This window comes from Theobroma cacao, chromosome 1, assembly GCF_053813885.1.
Source record: "Theobroma cacao isolate CCN51 chromosome 1, ASM5381388v1, whole genome shotgun sequence".
Classification (NCBI taxonomy): Eukaryota; Viridiplantae; Streptophyta; class Magnoliopsida; order Malvales; family Malvaceae; genus Theobroma; species Theobroma cacao.
The window spans coordinates 15,660,132-15,680,064 of record NC_142639.1 but is presented as its reverse complement, the minus strand read 5'-3'; the positions used below and the strand labels follow the sequence as shown (position 1 = coordinate 15,680,064).

Here is a 19,933-nt window from a genome sequence, read left to right as displayed (position 1 = left end):
TTCTATACATCTTAGTAGTCAAAATCTTTGACCCTTAATCAGAGCAAAGATGAATTATGTTGCCCTGCTTCTTGTAGAAGAGTGCAGACTATGAGGATGGAGCAGATACGATTACGAGCTAGGTCTTTAAAAAATGAGCGTGTTTACAGTTGGAAATGCTTCACGTGCTTCAAGGATGCAATTACGCAGACAAGGATAGGAACTCCTAGCTAGCCTAGCCATGACATTCACATTGGGACCCTGCGACTGTCAACATATGAGATACAGATCTTTCCGATAGCTGCAGATGGTGAAATATTTTGTTAAAAAGCTTGCTTCAGCGGCAAGGATAGTAGGGGGGGTATATGCGTCATTTTAGGTTTTGGAGAATACTGGGTTTTACAGGACCTTCCATCTATCGAAGAGTAGTCGACTTCGGAGATGGATCCATCTTTGAGACTATCAAAAGCTCAAAATTTTCATTCACAGCTACTATGATTACCAAGAATTACAAGGATGACATGCCCCCGCACAAACTAAAGTACACATCTTCTAGAACAAAACCGTAAAAATAGATAAGTTAAACATGCAGCCATTAGTCCTGACAAAGAACCGACATTCCCCACTGTAGCAATGTAAATTGGTCTCTTTCCAACCCTTACAAGGCCACTCATCTATAGCATGATTTAGCTTTACTAACTAAATCTGTACAATGTCAAGTAAATTGTTACAAGAATAACTGTACATTTCCAGACGATCACATGCCCTGGTACAGGGCATGGCATTACACACTGAAGCCAACACAAAATTATCTACACACACCAAACATGATTGATGATATATACCAAACAGATACAGCAGACTCTGACCAATATCTTCAGTCCTTGTCATTGCCCTGGCTAAGTCATCGCATGTTCAGCAAAATTATCAGAACATTCAAGCTTTAGTTCGTCCTGTAAGCCCAACCATGTTTATCTAAATATGCTTGGACTGCCTCCTTCATTGCCAAGTTAGGTATAAGCTGGGATTGATTGAGTGGTTCACGCGTGATTGGATCAAACTTACCAACCTGATTTCCAGGAAGTCAATGATCAATGTTAGTGTTAAAAAGAAAAAGAAAGAAAAAAGAAATGGTATCTAAGCCAAAGCATCCAATATCCCCAAAGCACATGTCACCTTTTGAAGATGGTCAAGGATCACTGCTCTCTCATATGTAACTCCACTTGGAGTAATGACAGGATCACGGAAAATATCAAGTGTGATTTTACAACACAAGTAATCCGGCACCTGAAACTATCTATCAGTATCTATACCAAAATATAATATAACATGTAAAATTGAAAATAGAAACAAAATATTAAAAATAAACAACCCAAATACCTACCTCACTAGGAAGGTCAGCTTCACCAGCTTCCCTAAACACTTGTCCCAGAGCCTCCAGATGTTTTGAACGATCATCTTCTGAATAAGAACCATCAACAATAGGTTTTTCTCTAAAAGCAGTTTCACAAGCTTCCCTGAGAGACAGAGGAAAGAATTGTATGAAGCAACAATAAACATTAAGAAAAATTCTCTATCAAAAATATTTAAAAGAGGTGATCTTTCCCCTCAAAGCAAATGACTAAACTCACAGGGATGACATACTTCAAGCTTTGCAATTCCCATAAACGTTTGGTCGATGCATGCTCCCATTGCAGGTATTTTGCTTTTGCAAGCTCCTGCCAAATCTCCTCTACCATATAACCCTTTGGATTTGCACCCCTTCCTAGATCCATTGCCTACATAAGCAAGTTAGTCTGCAATAGCTGAGACTAAATGCACAGCGTAATGAAGAACTGTTCATTGTAGTATTCACAACACTTAATCACATTGAAAGCAAAATTATGCAATAATCCTAAACCTGCTTGTCCACACCATGGACCTAAACAAATGCCTGCTATGGTTAACGTAATACACCTCATATTCATCCACTTAACCTCTATGCTATACGAGCTAAGACCAAGGTGCTAAATACAAAAGCCAAGAAAGAATCACCAAAATAGCTGGAAACACAACAGATGACAAGACGATGTTTTCTGTGCAAAATCTGACAAATGATCTTCCTCAATAGATTATCTTTTTTTTGGGTTTTTCCCCTTCAATGCTCTGATGGGTCACTTGCAAGAAAGGACAGCAAAAAATGAAAAGCTCTCAAATGCATCCCAAATCAAAATGAATTTTCAGTAATCATTTTCTTTCCATCAACAATCCTCTTCCCTTGACCAAACTATGATGGTGAAAGCTTCAGCTAAGAAGAAATCAATCAACATAATCTGACTCAACTCTTTTTGTTAAAGATCCAAGCCCATATAACAAAATATACCAAATGAAGCCATCATAATAGCAGACAAATTAAAAACCAGAGAAACTCCATTTTTATATGGTGCGTGAAAGGGGCTTCCATCCCCTTCAAAAATTATACAGCAGCTTGCTTGCTACAATTAAGTCCTAAAGGATAAAGGAAATAAAAAAAAGCTAAGCACACACTGGTGGAATATAGATTTCACCCAATATATACCAAACTATGCCCTGCACAACTACTAATAGACTTTAAAATGCATTTGACTACAGAAAAATTTCTAAACTTGAAAAAGAAAGAAAAAAATGGCCGCCCCACAATACTGTCAATTACAGTACAAAAATTTTTGGAATTACATAATTAGACAGAGCTCATTTGGCCAGGGTAGAGATTCATTGAAAGGTGCAAGGTACAGCTTTTTGAGAAGCACCATCATATTGAAATTATGACTGTTATGTTAATTCAAAATTTTCATTAAATATGTCTTTGAGTATCTCAGGGCAACTTTTTCAAAATCTCCAACTTGGGGCCTAAGATTTGGGTCTCTAAAAGCTTATTTTAAATTTATTCAGAAACTAAAAGCTGTTTTTGTAGAAACCCATGCTTGCCTAATTTTGGCCTTCCACGATACAGAAGTTATTGCAAAAGCCGGACCAAATAGGCACACACTCCACAAGAATAGTGAGCTCTGATATCAAGAAATACATCTGCTACTTGAAGTTAATTCATTCCTATTTGAGCATTAGCAGCAATGTTAAAATAGGGATGTGAATGCACCTAATATATATATACACGTCAAATGCAATTGTCTTGCCATGATATGAGAAGGAAATAACAAGAACATCAATACGATAGAGTAACAAGTGCATATCATATGTGATGATAAATAACATGAAAAATGATTGCACATAGTAACTTAAACAATCTTAAATAAAATAAATTAAAGTGAAGCACTAAGATAACTGTTTCTAATACACATAGATTTCTGTCCATTTAATCCAAAGAAAATGGAAAAGGTGAATATCAAAACAATCTTAAAAAATTTAATGGTTTCATTTGCTTATTGTTCCTGATTCTTAAGAAACAGAAAGATTTAAGATGTCACTCGTACCTTTTGTAGTTTCTTGACCCCTTCATCATATTCTTCCTTCTGTAGCAAGGCCAGCCCCAGCATGTAGTGTGCCTGTCATGTAGGAGGAAAATGTAACTAAACACCGTTACTTCAAATAGTATAGGAAAAGGATATGCATACAAAGCATAATAAGCCAAACTCCTGTTACTAAGGGAAGAACAAACAAAAATGGACATAACGACGCAGCTAAAGCCAGTAGTAAAAAGGTTAGAAAGTTTGAGAAAAAAAGAAGGTTCGATGAGAGACTCACTATCAGTTATTTTTAGGTCAAATTATGAATTTAGTCCCTGTACTCTACCAAAATGTTGTTTGTAGTCCTTCTACTATAATTAGTATAAATCGAGTCCCTATACTGTTTAAATTCTTTAATGTCAGTCCAATTGTTAACACCATCAAGCTTCTTCCATTTAAGTTGCTGATGTGGAATTGAGCAATATTGATGTGGAATTTTTTTAGATTTTACAGGTCAAATTCTAAATTTATGTACTCTAATTGTTAATACTGTCAAGCTTTTTCGTTAAAGTTAATTGCTGATGTGACATTGACCGATGCTAACACGACATTGACTGGTGCTAACATAGAACTTCTAAACACTAATAGGACCACAAATAGTTATAACCAAATAAAAATCCAAAAAAGTTAACAACAATTTCTTACATTAACCTGTGTGAATCTCTTCAAACTTTGCTTCAAATTCCACTTTGTGCCAGTTGCCTTTGATTCTGTTTTTACATTACACAACTTTTGGTTCTCTTCCACCTTTCAGATTCTCTCTCAAGCACTATCAAAATTTTTTAACCCTTCTTTAGATGCCATGTCTTGATTCTTTCCTTTTCTTCCAATTCTCTCTCTATATCATACAACGTTTTGTTCTCTCATATTCCTATAACAATCGAGGTTATGAGAAGCTTGATGCAAATGGCTAAAATCAGCCATTTAATTGAATAAGTATCAATTCTTACATTTCGATGGAGTTTCTCTCTCTGGATTCACTACATTTTAATCCTAATTAGTTTAATTAATTGCTAACCTTTTATTTTAAACCCTTATTTATTTCTTTGTTGGTTGGTTAATCTCAATTAGTTTAGTGTTTAATGTATATTTGGGACTTTTAACTGTTTGGGTGGCAATTAGTGTCAGCTGGCCACCTAAAAAATCACATCACAATTTTTAATGTTTAAAATCCCAAAAATTCTATATCATTTATATCAATACTGGTCAGCTCCATGTCATTATTGATGAATGACACATCAACTTGGTCAACATCATGCCAACATGGTTAACGTTGTGTCAACACTTTAATGGACCAAACTTGATGGTGTTAACAACTAGGTTAACATTTTACTAGAATTTTGAAAGTATTAGACTAACAGTTAGAGGGTGCTAACAACTTTACCAAATTTTCAAAGTACAGAGATTTGATTTAGATGAACTATAACACAGGACTAAATCCAACATTTTACTAGAATACAGAGACTAAATCCAATATTTTGGTAAAGTATAGGAACTAAATCCAACATTTTGATAGAGTACAAGGACTAAATCCAACATTTTGATAAAGTATAGGGACTACATTCAATATTTTTGATAGAGTACCAGGACAAAATCCAACATTTTAGTATAGGGACTAAATTCAGAATGACTATTAAAATCCCCAACAATTCCACATCAAACACTGATAAACATCACATCAACACTGATCAATGCCACATCAGCCCCGGTTAACATGACATCAACAACTTTAAAGGCAGAAGCTAGACAGTGTTAACGATTGGACAAACATTAACAAATTTTGAATGTACAGAGACTCAATTTATACGATTATACTAGAAAGACTAAATCCAACATTTTGATAGAGTGCAGGGACTAAATTTATAATTTAACCTTATTCATAATTTTGAAAAAAAGGAAGTACAAAAACAAAGAGCTAATCTTTATATTCTTACACCAACCCCCTCTAATCATATTGTGACATGTCATTAGCATTCAATTAGTTAGTTTTGCGTATGTGCATCTTGTAGGTTAAATTTCATATTATTAGTTGCAATTTCTTTTTTTTATTACTTTTTTATCTCAGCATCTTGAAACCATGTCTCAAGCTTCTCAGTTTGATTTACAATCTTCTTCCCCAAAACGTTCTAGCCTCAATTTTACCTCAAAAAAAAAAAAGATGCTAATGACCTCTTTTAGAGGTAAAATGAGCTCTGTGGAACAGCAATATCTACTATGGATCAAAAGTTAAATCAAATAGTAAGGAAATTGGATGAATGTAAACTGAGATAGGAGGTTGAACCCATAAAATTGACTAAAAAGCATCTGTACCTCTCAGATCTAGTAAAGGTAACAGACTTTGGGAATGGTCAAATTCTTATACAGGTTGATAGGGGTCATTGGATTAGACAAACCAAAGACCCTCCAAAGTCAAAGGATGATGCTATTGATTGTGATGAAGAGTTTGTGAGTGGTCCATCTAGTTCCAAGCATGCATATCATTCTAAAGAATCATTTAGAACTGGTAAAGATTCTGACGCTCGAAGGGAATTTGAGTCGGATAGACTACATATTAAGGGTCATAGAAATTTCCATAGGCGTTCTCTAGGCAGCATGAAGATTACCTAGGTATGGTAGAAATAAATGATAGGCACTATAATGAAAATTCTGATGCTCACAAATTAGATAAGGATGATCTGCGATCTTTTAAAAGATGAACTCTAGTGAATTCTTAGATTGGCTAGAGAGTCAGAGGACTATTTTGAGTATGTCATCTGAGTGAATAGAAAAACTGCGGTTTGCTAAAATGAAATTAGTAAGTGCAACCAAGAAATTCTAGAATGGTGTCCAACAGACCCTAGAAAATTTAGGCGAGCCTCTATAACTCAGTGCACTATAATGAGAAAAAAATTAAAAGATAACTATTTACCCCCTATCATAGAAGTCAGTTATATGACCAACGGATAGACCTTAGACAAACCACTACTGTGTCAAGTTACATGGACATATTTGATGAACTTATGCTAAGGGTGCAAATGACGGAAGAACCTTTTCATACAGTTTGAAGACTTATTCATGGCCTTAAAGAGGAGATTAGGAGGGTTGTGGAGTTGTCTACTCCAGCTTCTTTAGATAAAGCTTACCAGAGTACCTTAGTTGCTGAGATATATACTATGACTGTTTCCCAACATAGGACTTCTTTTTAGTTTGGCAGTCATGATCAATCTAGAGGAGCCTCATTATCAGAGCATAAAAATGATTACACTACAAAGTACAAGGAATTTTCTTCACTTAATCCTAGTGGTCTTAATGGTTCTACGACTTCTAGTACTTCTTCAATTAGTGTTTTCAATGTCATGGTATAGGTCACATAGCTTCACAATGTCCGCAACAGGCCTTACTAGTAGACCAAGACTTTGTGGAACCCTTAAATAGAAATGTTCAAATAGTGGATCCTCTAGAAGACATTAAGGATAAAGATGACATTAGAAAGGATGGTAGTGCTCAACAATTTACTATGATGATGGATGATTTAGATGTTAGAGATGGATTAGAGGGTGGTGGTGGGAATGAGATCACCTATGTTGATAGTGTGCCTATTGAGTGTACAAGTATCTTTCCTTCCAAGAGTTTTATGATAAAAAATGAGATTAGTAATTGTGATTTGAAGTTGGCTATTGTTAGGAATGATCCTAAGATTAACATATCAAGATATTTGGTGCTTCTTGACTGATGGATGCCATTAATTTGCTTCAATCTGTCCCTTATTTCCAACCTTATTCAGACTTCAGATTGAAGCTTGAAAGGGCAGTAAAAAATTAAAATTGACTCATTTCCTTGGGAAATAATTAAGGAGTCAAGGATGAGTTGAAACTTGATGTCAGCTTCCCATGACGCTTCAAACACATGAATGCTCACCTAAAGATCTTCTCATTGTTCCACTAAACATAATCTATTATTACATCAAAGAAGAATCAAGAAAAAACAAATGGGCCCCGAGGCAACTTTCTAACAAGTAAGTAAAGTAGCCAAACTCTTTCAAGATGTCCATGGGTAGGTGGTTTTTCATGTTAATTACGCATTGTTCGTAATGGAAAAAAAAAATCAGCAAAAAAGAATATAAAAAGGAGATTACCTTGACAGAACTGTAGTCAAGCTGAATAGCTCTCCGGCAATCCTGCTCAACTCTCAACCAATTACTGCGTGAAACCAATAACCAAATAATACCAAGAAACAAAAACACGTTAAAAATCTTTTTTCCTAAAAAAACAAAATCCATTGTGTTAACAGAATTACTTAAAAAAGAATCGGTAAGCGTACATACTGGCGCCTGAGATGGCAAAGAGCGCGATTCGTCCAATACACAGGAACATTAGGGCATAAAGTAATCGCCTTTAAACAAAAAAAAAAAATTAGAAAACAAAACTAATAAAACCATTAATCGAAAAATAAAACAAAAGGCAGGTTTTGTTTACCTCAGTATAAGCATCAATGGCAGCCCCAAAACGACCTTTCTTGAAATAATTGTTCCCATCTTTCCTCAACTGCTCCGCTTGTTTCGCTGCTGCGCTCAATGCGGAACCTGGCCCCATTCTTTTTCTTTAAATTTTATTTCACTGTAAAGCGTAAATTGATGATCTTTGCTTTTCTCTTTCTTGAAATGAAATCTGTGTCTTTCGCAACGCCAATGAACTCTGCGTTTTTCCTTCCTCTTGTGTTTTGTCTAGAAGTTTCTGCTTGGAATGAAAGGCGTGTCTTGTATTTAAATTTGTGAAATGAAATGAGCGACAGGAAGCACCGCGATTTCGAAGAGGGTTCAGGAGGGTTACAAGTGAAAGCAACGCCAACACGCAACGCTTTTCGAATTTTAAGAAATTTCACAACTACAACTCTCTCGCACATACATCAACACAAAAATGCTGTTGCCCCTCTATTTAATTTTTCCCCGTTTGATCACGTCACTTGCTGAGGATGCAGTTCTCTCACAGCCGAATATCACTGGAGGAAGCATTATGTTACGTCTTTAGTTTTTTTGTCAGTAAATTGCCTTGTTTTCTTTTCCTAAACACTGAAAGTGGGACGAGCGTTTGGATTAAAAATCAATTTTTTAAATTTACTTTGGGAGTCAAGGGATGACAATTACACTTTGGTTGGAGCTATTTATTTCATTTTATAATGGAAGCATTAATTTATTTTTATGTTTTTGTTTTCTTTAAATGTATTTTCTCTCATCAATAAAATATTAAATAAAAAACTCTCAACATATTCAAAACTTAAACCCAAAGCTCGTGTGGTCAATTTTAAAAACTAGTAAAAGACCCATATTTCTAACCCAAAACACATATTTAAAAAGTGATTAAAAATTCATATTTATATATCCAAACCTCACCTCATTTCTTACTTAATGTAAGATTCACGACACAGCCCATGACAAAATTAATTTTTGTAATGATTTTTTTAACTTAAATCGCATAATTTACAAAAACTTAAACTCAAATTAATTGACTTAAACTGTTATGTAAATTTTAATAATCACATTCTTCTGTGGGATGGAACATCACAACAAAGCCCACACCATAAACAAAAATCTTGCCAGCACAATGCAAAAGCCCACACTGAATTAACACAGTTTTCTGATACCAATTGTAACTAGCTAAATCCATGCAGCACCAGTCCATAAAAGTAATGTTGGATTTCATTAAAACATCTTGCTGAGAAATAAAAAATAAAATTCCATGCGTAGAACATGTCTGACTACAATCTTATTATGACAGAAGAGGGCAGCTTATCCCATTTTGGCAAGCCTGCCTTTCTTATTTTAATGTTTCCGTTTCGAAATAATGGCTCAGGTTGGTTGAATCATACAATCTAGGGGGAAGGGTCAGCTTAACTATGAGGCAGATAGATAGAGGCATATAAAAACAATCCAGCAGGTTTTACTATTATCATCCTTGAAATATAACAAAATCACCAATATCACAAAAACTCGAGATTCAATACCTCAATCCATATATATTACCCCACTAAGTTTACAGGGAAGGGCTTTCCCACAATTAGAATGATTGCGAACAATTTTCAAACAATCGATGAAAACTTCGTATTCAGAACAACCACAAGATGCAGAGACGTTAAAGAGATGATGATTTATGTAGCTTCCTAGGATATACGGGACATTCACTCTACAATGACATCATGCATGATTACGCAGCAGTGATTGTTTTTGTGACTTTTTGTGATCCTAGCATGTCTTCAACAAGCAAGAATGAGAATGATAGCAACACTATGATGAAAGAGACGACTCCATATACCACTCAACTTTTATCCTTTTCCTTTCATGCAGCCTGACACTATTTCTACCTTCAAGAACAGAAACACTGTGAAGGTCCTACAAGATTCTTGAAAGAATGGACTATCTACTTGTATGGTACAAAAACTAGTATAGTAAAAGTAAAGATTTGTGTCACATGTAGATTACAGCAGGCCATTGATCCCACAAAATTCAAGACAGACTCGACACTTGAACCTTGCTCTTTTCGGAAATGTTTAGCAACAATTCTCGAACACGACTTGCGAGACCTGATGTTTCCTGGTCTAACTTTAGGGGACGCCGGTGCAAACTCTGTAAAAATTCCAAGAGGTCATATATTTCTCCTGAAAGGTTACTCCAGTCTTGCATAACTAGAAAACAAAAACAAGTAAGCAAGTGAAGCATACCTCAGAAGTCCACAAGCAATCACGTGCTTTACGAGGGATTATGTGAATATGAGTCTGAAATTTTATATCATAAACAAACCACTCAAGAACTGTCTCACTCAGTATAGATATTTAAACTAATCTGCTAGGCAAAATGAAAATGATTCTGTCGACACGCAATAACAGTTCTATCTTTTTAGATTCAGTCCAATAAAGAAAATCCAATTAGATTCACATCCTGGAAAGTAGAGACACATCAAATTAGTTGCTGTGAAACACAATCTACCCTTACCACCTCCTCCTAGACAAAAAACATTCACAAGAGGGAAAAAAACAAGAAACAAAGAACTGGCACTTACATGAAATATAACTTGACCAGCAGCTGCACCATTGTTAACCAACAAGTTGAATGAATCTGCACATTTCGAACTTCCAAGTTAAAGTAAGTTTACATGATAGAATTTATGGCACGTATGTCAACTACAAACAAGTGCAAATTACGTTGTCATCCACATTTCACAAGAGAGATTAAAAAAAAAACTAGCCAGCTAGTAAATATACTGTTCTGTTGATAAATTTATTCTCCTCAAAGTAACAGAAATTGTATTGAAGCTGCCTATATCATGTGCATGATCTACCTTGCAGAAAACTAGTTGAAATGACAGGGTAAACAAGTAGCTTTTAAATTACCATACACTTTGAAACAAAGTTTATATATATATATATAGAAAGAGAGAGAGAGAGAATGTTTACAAGTTGTGAAAATGCAGCTTATTAGACAGGGCAAACTTGCATAATAGAATGCAATTAGAAGTTGTAAAAGAGCTTCGTCAAAAATAAATTTCAACCAGATAATTCTGTCATTATATAGACTGCTGGTAATAACAGAAAACAGCTGCCAACCTACCGCATAGTGGAAAACCAACACTAGTGAGAGTATACGCAGATAGGTACTAATCATAGTGGTGAAGTTATGAGTTTGGTAATCCATATTTCCAAAATAATTTTTATAAAGAATGAATGAGGATCAGCAAACAGATACAGGCTGGTTGTTTCTTTTGGTGGCTTCAGCTAGTTTTAATCTTCCAAACCCATAAGATAAGATATCTAGTTTTGGGTCAAAGATTTAACCATTGCACTTCCAAAAAGAAAATCTCAAGAGAGCTTGATCGCAAATTCGACACATATTTAGATAATATAGTCTAATAACTGTAACGAGAAGTGTGATTTCTAGATTATAATTGCAACAAAGACACTACAGCTCATACCAGAACCAGTAGCTTTCATGATTGCATTGCCGATAAAAGGCACTTTTGAACACATCGCAGCTACCACCTGAATGCTCCTCAGAACACACATAAAAAGAAACTTTAAAAATTATTTATTCTAAAAAATTCTCAACCAATCTCAATTTTGTACAGCATGATACTTCATCCATAATGATTACATGAATGGAAATATGTTTCAATACATATACATATAGCATATGAACAAATGCATGATATACACTTGTTTCGCAAGGACCTAGCACAAAAGCCAAACTAATAGCTATATATCTTAGCATTTATGAAGTTAATGCGGTTTGGGTGAACTTGGATGCTATGTGTAACAAACAATGAATCCACTTTCTACAAGCAAGGAGAAAAATCTTTGTTGAAGTTAAACAGTGGAAAATATGTCATTGCTTTGTCTTCGCAACCTTTCTTTCATTACTCAGAGGCACATGTTAATACTTTTATCTGCTCACCTGTAAGTATAAAAAAATTTTATCCTATAAATATTCCCAATGTAAAATGTTTAGTATCATGGGAAAGTGCTCATGAATGCTTGAACAATATGTACAATTCATAAAGAAATAACAAACACAACATCTAGTGAACTTACAGATGGTGGAGTTGTGTCCAAGGAAGAAAAGTGAGACTTTGGGATAATAAGAGAGTGCCTAGGAAACAACAAAAAATTAAGTATGCCCAACTGATTAGTTTAACATCAACACTGAAAAAGCAAAATGCTAAAAATAATCATGGAAGCGATAACATATCAATACTAAAAATTTATGATTATAACCTTTATCTTAGCAGGCCTTTTGACTTATAGGCTAAGATCAACATGTCAACCTCAAAATCAATGTGAAGTTGAATAACCACTCAACTAAGCTGCAGGTGTCAGCCCAACGACAAAGCCGGGCAAAAAATGCAACCCAATCTACTGTGGAGCATGGCCATAACAGTTTTTAACTCTTGGTTTTCATTTTGCACTCAAATGTGGTGTTAAAATCAAGGAATTTGCTGGCGAGTGCTCTAAGGGCACTCTTTAAGGTTACTATATTAAGTAATATGTTCTGCTAATGCAATGAAATTTATTACATTAACCGTCAACTACTACAGTTAAGACGAGAATATTACTAGTATCTAATCTTAAAGAGTGCCCTTAAGGCACTCATTAGCAAAATCCATAATAAAAATACCCTTAAAAAGTTGAAACCACAGCTCCCTTTCTCTCCCAACTGCTCCTGCCCTTGAATTTTTTTTTTCCAATGACTGCCCTCATGTAAATAAATAATTAAAACGCAATAATTATTTAGAAGTATTAAAGAAATATTACCAAACATCAATTGGACTAAATGCAGTTTTCTTTTACTGCTTCAATCACAACTTAATGGCAAACTAAGCCCAAGAAAATAGAAAGAATAACAGGATTTATCATAATTTCGCAATTTTCCGAACATAATTTCCTTAGTATTCCTATTTATTATTAGCAAGCTACTTGGAGTTTAAAACAGTAAATACTAAATAATCAAATCTTATTGCAATAAATATAGGAAAGATGATACCTTACCCACGACTCAAAGGACTCGTATCCAATATACACAAGCACATATCATCTTCATACAGCTGTCAATTAAAAATAAATAAGTCAAAATTAGAAATTTAGAGCTAAGCTAAAAACAATTAAATCTGGAAGAAAAAACGATAACTTTACCTTAAGAGCCGGGGATTCACCGCGAATAATTTGACAAAAAACGCAGTCGTTTCCCAGAGTTTTGCTATCGGGATCAAGAGACTGCCTGTCGGACGCGCAGCCGGAAGCAGAAACGGTTGAGGACCGGGCGGGAACAGAGCCCGAACCGGAAGGACAAAGATGAGAAGAGAGGATGGCGAGCCTCCGAGCCTCCATAGGAAGTTGGCTACCGCATCGTTTTTTATGTTTTAAAGAAGTGTGTTGGTTGAAAAAACAAAAAAAAAGGGTGTGTTTTGAAGGGTGAAGGACAAGAGAGCAGAGAAAAAGCCAGTGTAGTGTCGAGGTCGCTGGTGGTCGTTGGGTCGGCTTATCCTCATCCCAGCCACGTGAGATTTTGTCTTCTGTTTTCCACAAATGATTTTTCTTCTTTCCTATTTATTAATTTCTAATCTCATTCATTTTAAAAAATAAATATAGTTTGAAAAACTAAACAACTAAAATTTTTTAATTAACGAAAATTATTGTATTTATTTATTATATTTTTAATTATTTATTTCAAATATCTTTTATTATTAATATTAATAAGATTTTTTGTAAATGACTTTCATTAAAAATATTTTTATTATAAATACTAAATTTGACCGGTGCACTACGCTCAAATAAAATACAAATCGTTGAAGGAAGTGTTTATGGTAAAAAATATATACAGAGAAGTTATAGTTTTTAGTACAAAGTGGAAGAGTGAATAATAGTTGTTTATAGTTGTACATATTCATTTCCACCTATTGAAGAAAAAGCGAATGCCCCATAAACAAAATTAAAATCATGATTTTCTGTTCAATTTATCATGCTTGCTGTAAACAAAATATATAAGACAATGTTTATAGTCTTTTACATTCATTCCTACCCACTTGACAAAAAGTGAGTGCCCATAAACAAAATTAAGATCACCATCTTCTATTGTGTTTTTATAGATATTGTGTGTATACAAAAATTAACATTATAGTGTTTAATTTATCATGTTGCTTATCAATAAAAAATTATAAGACAATGTTTATAATCTTACACATATACAAAAGTTAACATCATAGTGTTCAATTCATCATGCTGCCTATGAATAAAAAAATAAAAGATAGTGTGAGGCATAATTGTGAATGAAATTTCAGAATTTCTTGGTATTAAGGGGTGGGCAAAGGCCTTACAGTGAAGCTGTTCTTCGATGATTGGATTGTTTTGGAGAATCATTTGCATGGGGAAAAAAGAAATAAAAGTTAGGTTCAGTAAAGAATTTAAGTGCAAAGAAATGAAGCAAACCATATTGCATAGGGTTAATTAAGAGAAATCAAATATTTAAGTTAGTCGTTGAGAATTCAAACACATTATTAAAATCTTAAATTTCTTTAATCTGCTCTCTTTTCCCAACAACTAAACATCCTTTCCTTGAAAAACCAAAACCAGCAAATCAAACAGTGCAAACACTTTGAATTAGCAAAACAAACTATATCAAACCAAGCCTACGTCTGAAAATCTTAACTTTCTTCACTCTTACAATAGAAAGCATGAAACCAAGAAACCAAACAACGCACAATCCACTCTCCATTAGCAAAAGAACATGAGAAAACACCAAATTTCCACCTCTAAAAAATCTAAACTTTTTTCACTTGTTTAAGACAAAACACAAAACCCACACAAGAACAATAGATCATAAATCCACCAAACTCTCAGAAATCACAAAACAATGTATGAATTGTACCTAGTTTTGTATTTCTTGGTAGGTGATTCCTCTCCTTTCCTGGTGGTGGGTTGTTTCTGCGATGTGCATGTCACAACCCAATTTTCGGGTCATGACCGGTGTAAAGGCCCAATGGATTCAACCCACTAAACCCAAGTAAGCCTATTTATGTAATCTTATTCATTAATCCACGTTTCTTTAAAATCCAAAATTCGTAGTGTTTAAGTATAATTCATTTGAAAACAATTCATAAAACTCAATCATGCATTCATAATGACATCATCAACCATTATATACATATATAGATTAACAAATGAATCTTAATATTTCACATCAAGTATTCATATACACATAATTGGACCTTGACCGTTAGCGGAGTGACTCTAGGCACGGTTGCTAACATCTAATGTCATGGTAAACCTATTGAGCAATGCATAGGGAGGAGCACCTCGTCCTAGGATCCAATCACCTTTAACTCAGAAGTCTAAAACATAAAGTTTAAAAATGTGAGTACAAACTCAGTGAGTGAACATAGGAATGAATAAGCAATGTTAAGGAAAGTTTAGAAATTATGATACACTTAAGTTAAAAAAAAAATGAAATTTAGTTTAACTCTTATTAAAACGTTTTATGTTATGAGTGTGCAATATGATGAATCCTTGTACCTTATATTAGACCTGACAATTTATGTTTTCGTATCTTTAACGTGTCAGATACGATTAGACACGAAATACGTTAAGGCTAAACACGAATACGACATATTTAATATTCGTGTCTTAAATTTGAAATACATACACGTACACGTTTAATACACGTGTAATACGACACGACACGATTAACACGTTTTACACGTTTATTAAACATGTCAATATACGACACGACACGATTGATAACACGTTTAACAAGATTAAATAAAAATATTTATAATTAAATATAATTTTATTATTTAAATTTAAAATCTATAATTATAAAAATAATTATAACAAAAAAATAATAACATCAAATATAATAAAATTTAATATAAATAACATACATAAAATTCATAATCATATATAAGGTTAAAATACACATTAAATAATTATTAAAAATTATTTATATAAGGTTAAAATAGTTTTTAACTATTAATGTTTAATAGGTTAATAAACGTGTCATGTATATACGTTTAAACACGTATACACGTTTAAAAACGATATCACGATTAAGTAAACGTGTTTGTCGTGTCTGACACGAAACACGTTAAGGGTAAACTCAAAACCTGTTTAACCCGTGTCTTCTCGTGTCGTATTAACGTGTTGTGTCCAAAATTGCTAGGTCTACCTTATATGATGTTGATATATATATATTTATATGTTGTGTATTGATAGTTAATATTATGTGATAAATACAACCGTGCATGTGCATGATGTGGAGGGATGCACATGTCGATGATGACAGGGTATGGGAGTGTGGATGATGATATTGCTTGTGCACGATGTGGGGGGATGCACACGATAGTATTAGCTGTGCACGATGTGGGTGGATGCACACAATGACTCCACCTATGTGAGAGATGTGGGGTTTGCACATGAGCTCGGTGAGGAGGTGGTGGTGTGCACGATGTGGGGGGATGCACACGATGACTCCAACTATGTGCGCAATGTGGGGGTTGCACATGAGCTGGGTGAGGAGGTGGTGGTTGCTTACATGCTTGTATATATATATGTTATAGATATGTTTTTATATGCTATAGAAAAAAGAATGAAAATAATGTGTGATTGCATTGAATATTGAAGAAACGTGATTATTGTCAATGTGTTCAATTTAACGTACAATGTGGCATGAGTGGATCTTCCTTGTGGCAGTAAACACCCCTTCGATTTTATCTGGCCAAAATTTCGTTGCAGCAAGAATCAATCTATTATGTTTGACTTGCTTGAATTCTACTAAAGTTTTCACTCTTCAACTTTTTGTGGTTCATGGATCCTTCATCATCGAGTGATTGAACAACCAAGGGTTAGAAATGAGGGGTTTTAATAAGAGTTAAAATAAATTGCATTGTTTTTTGAACTTAAGTGCATCGTGATTTCTAAACTTTCCTTAACGTTGCTTGTTCCGTTCCCATGTTCACTCACTGAGTTTGTACTCACGTTTTTAAACTTCATGTTTTAGGCTTCTTGAGTTAAAGGTGATTGGATCCTAGGACGAGGTGCTCTTCCTTATCCATTGCTCTGTAGGTTTACCATGACATTATATGTTAGCAACTGTGCCCAGAGTCACTCCGCTGACGGTTAAGGTCCAATTATGTGTATATGAATACTTGATGTGAAATATTAAGATTCATTTGTTAATCTATATATGTATATAATGGTTGATGTTGCCATTATGAATGCATGATTGAGTTTTATAAATTGTTTTCAAAAGAACTATACTTGAACACTACGAATTTTGAATTTTAAAGAAACGTGGATTAATGTATAAAATTACATAAATAGGCTTGCTTGGGCTTAGTGGGTTGAGCCCAATGGGCCCTTGCGTCGGCATGGCCCGAAAATTAGGCTGTGATAGTGCAGTTGTGGAAAAGCTTTCTAGCTACTCGGCTTTTGACTGGTGATGGTAGAATTTCTTCTTTTAGTTGTTCTATTCTTGCTAGAGGTGTTGGATATTCTGTATGTCCAGTGAAATATCTAGAAAACCAATCAACAATAAGACGTTGGGTGACATTACACTCAATATATGAAGATACTATTTAACTAAGAAAATAGAATTAATCTAGACATAAAGAGCAGTATTTAGCTAAAAGTCATAGAAAGGGAAATCTAATGTATATTGTAGTGATCAAACGAACCAAGAAATTATTGTTCATGTATATTTTAAGTACTATAGTTTTGTTAATGTATTGCATAATATTCAAATAATATTATGTCATTAAACCTTGCACGACTCAACAATATTATGTCACCTAACAAATAATATAATGTTATCCATAACTATTTTTTTAATATTATTTTAAAGAACAAATATTCTTGCATTCACCAAAAGAAATACCGCAACATGCATCATATCAAGATGAATGATAAAGTATCTTATAAATAAATAAAAATAGTTAAAATAAATAACAAATATAACAAATAAAAACAACATATCATGAAAGTTATATTACGTGATAGGTATAAAATTTATGTAATTTGATGATATATTCTTCTTGAAATGTATTGTCTTAACAACGATTGTGCTATATGGGATGGTCCAAATTTTTTATATAAAAAACATCCTTCTTGTTGCTAAAGGAATAAAGGGTTGTATCGTAACTTGTCGATGTTCTTTGTCGACCAACCTTTCCCTTAATAGCGAGAAAGATTTTTTTCATATAGAAATTGGACCAACAAAACGTTAATAAAGTGGAAAAATAGTCAAACTCTTATGTTTGAGTGACTTGTGCGTCTTAGCAGCACATATACGGTAAAATATTAAAAAAATATGAAGAAAAAAAAAGCACTAAAAATTAAAGTATCATACCTCACATATCATATCTTATCTTTAAGAAGAAAACTAAAGAAAATGTAAGGAAGCCAAAAAAAAAAAAAAGATGTGCACAGACAAAAGACCTAAGAAAACGAAGAAAAATGCACGAAAAGAAACTGAAAAAAAATCAAGAAATAATGTTTCTCCAATTGAGTTTTCTTATATATTGTATTATTCACTGTTACAAACATGTGTATATCAAATCAAACTCTTTGTAATTATTTTTAATGTTGCAGGTATATGTATGTGACTTTTCACACTTCACCTAGCAATTCCATTTTAAAATCTTTGTTTCTAAGCATTTATTTATTAATTAATTTGACAAATAGATATTCATTAAGCCAAGCAATTTTCTTATATTAAGCACATACATTCTTGAACAAGCTACATTTATTTTTTTGGCTTTTTTGCACTAATTTGATAACTTTTGCATAATAAGTTTATATAACCATTTCATATTAATTAATTTGACAAATGGAATTTATGAAAGCCAAAAGTTTATCATTTCATTAAGCAGTTTACATAAACATGCATAGTCAAGTTGTTTTGAACTTTATAGAGATAATTATTAACAACTTGGATCTTGTAAAACAATGCATTAAAGACAATTCTTAGCAGAGATAATTATTAACATCTTGGATTTTGTGAAACAATGCATCCGAGACAATTCCTTGTACAAAATGTATATGGAACCTTAGTTAATAATAAAGGATACAAAAAGAGAATGAATAAAGCTTTTAAAAGGTTTAATTATTTATTTTTTAGCTGACTATGGGTGGAAAAAAATGGAGGATATATGCAGACATATAGGACGCTAGGTTTGAACTCAAGCGCTATGTAATGATTATAAATTTTTAAATGTAAAGCAAATTGAATATACATTAAAATAATAAAAGTATCAATAGTTTTCCACATAAAGTTCTAAGCCTTTTAAATAAAAGTAAACAAAAAATGCGACAAAAAATAGAGGTTTTAACTTGATGTTAAAAGTACTCAAAGGTCCAAATCACTGCCACACCCATATTTGAACAAATATAAAGTACTAAAAAACAGCCAACACAACATGATAATCAATTTTGACCACTTTGATTCTACAACTTGTCCTAATTTGTAAACTTTAAGCATCTTATAAATAAATTTGATCATTTACAAAATGAGCATAGATCGTAAACTTGTTAAAACAAATGTTTCACCTAATACTGCACAAAGTCAAGTGATGAAATAGAGAATGGTTCGATGCTCTTCTTTTATTGTCATAGTGATTGGTGACAAATCATACAAAAAGTAAACAATTGAATGGAGGGGTAAATATTTAGCAACCACTAACCAAAAGAAGAGAGATATGTTTGCAAAGTCACTTTCAACCAACTTGGCCATGTCTTATCAAACTCATGCATAAGGGAAAAATATTCTGAGACGTAGAATTGATTTGTTGGCAAAACTTCTTGTGAGATATATCTGTACTCAGTAGGGACAATCAACAATACAATAAAAAGAACACTTGGATGATAGATTTCAAGATTCAAACAACAACTTTCTGAAGGAATAAAAAAAAGAAAGATAAAAGGGCAAACTGATGTTCCATCTCTACTAGTAGAAATAGTAT

At 33.5% G+C, this 19,933-nt stretch overlaps 2 protein-coding genes across 3 annotated transcripts; both read right to left on the bottom strand.

The window, feature by feature from the left end:
- Nucleotides 1-529: 529 nt before the first annotated feature.
- CHIP (carboxyl terminus of HSC70-interacting protein) lies at nt 530-8,335 on the bottom strand. 2 transcript variants are annotated; one of them, XM_018118834.2, is made up of 8 exons: nt 7,916-8,335; nt 7,761-7,832; nt 7,576-7,639; nt 3,429-3,500; nt 1,624-1,757; nt 1,364-1,496; nt 1,156-1,266; nt 530-1,048 (listed from the first exon to the last, which is right to left on the bottom strand). In XM_018118834.2, the coding sequence occupies exons 1-8, from the start codon at nt 7,972-7,974 to the stop codon at nt 923-925; spliced, it is 771 nt and encodes a 256-aa protein (XP_017974323.2). In that variant the 5' UTR covers nt 7,975-8,335; the 3' UTR covers nt 530-922. The 2 variants fall into 2 exon arrangements, with proteins under 2 accessions (XP_017974323.2, XP_007049637.3); XM_007049575.3 differs by having other exon boundaries at nt 7,765-7,832; nt 7,916-8,334.
- Nucleotides 8,336-9,723: 1,388 nt separating this feature from the next.
- HINT3 (histidine triad nucleotide-binding 3) lies at nt 9,724-13,478 on the bottom strand. Its single transcript, XM_007049574.3, has 7 exons — nt 13,116-13,478; nt 12,972-13,027; nt 12,018-12,075; nt 11,402-11,468; nt 10,493-10,548; nt 10,155-10,208; nt 9,724-10,059 (listed from the first exon to the last, which is right to left on the bottom strand). Exons 1-7 carry the CDS (start codon nt 13,308-13,310, stop codon nt 9,940-9,942), a joined length of 606 nt encoding a protein of 201 aa, XP_007049636.3. The 5' UTR covers nt 13,311-13,478; the 3' UTR covers nt 9,724-9,939.
- Nucleotides 13,479-19,933: the final 6,455 nt, after the last annotated feature.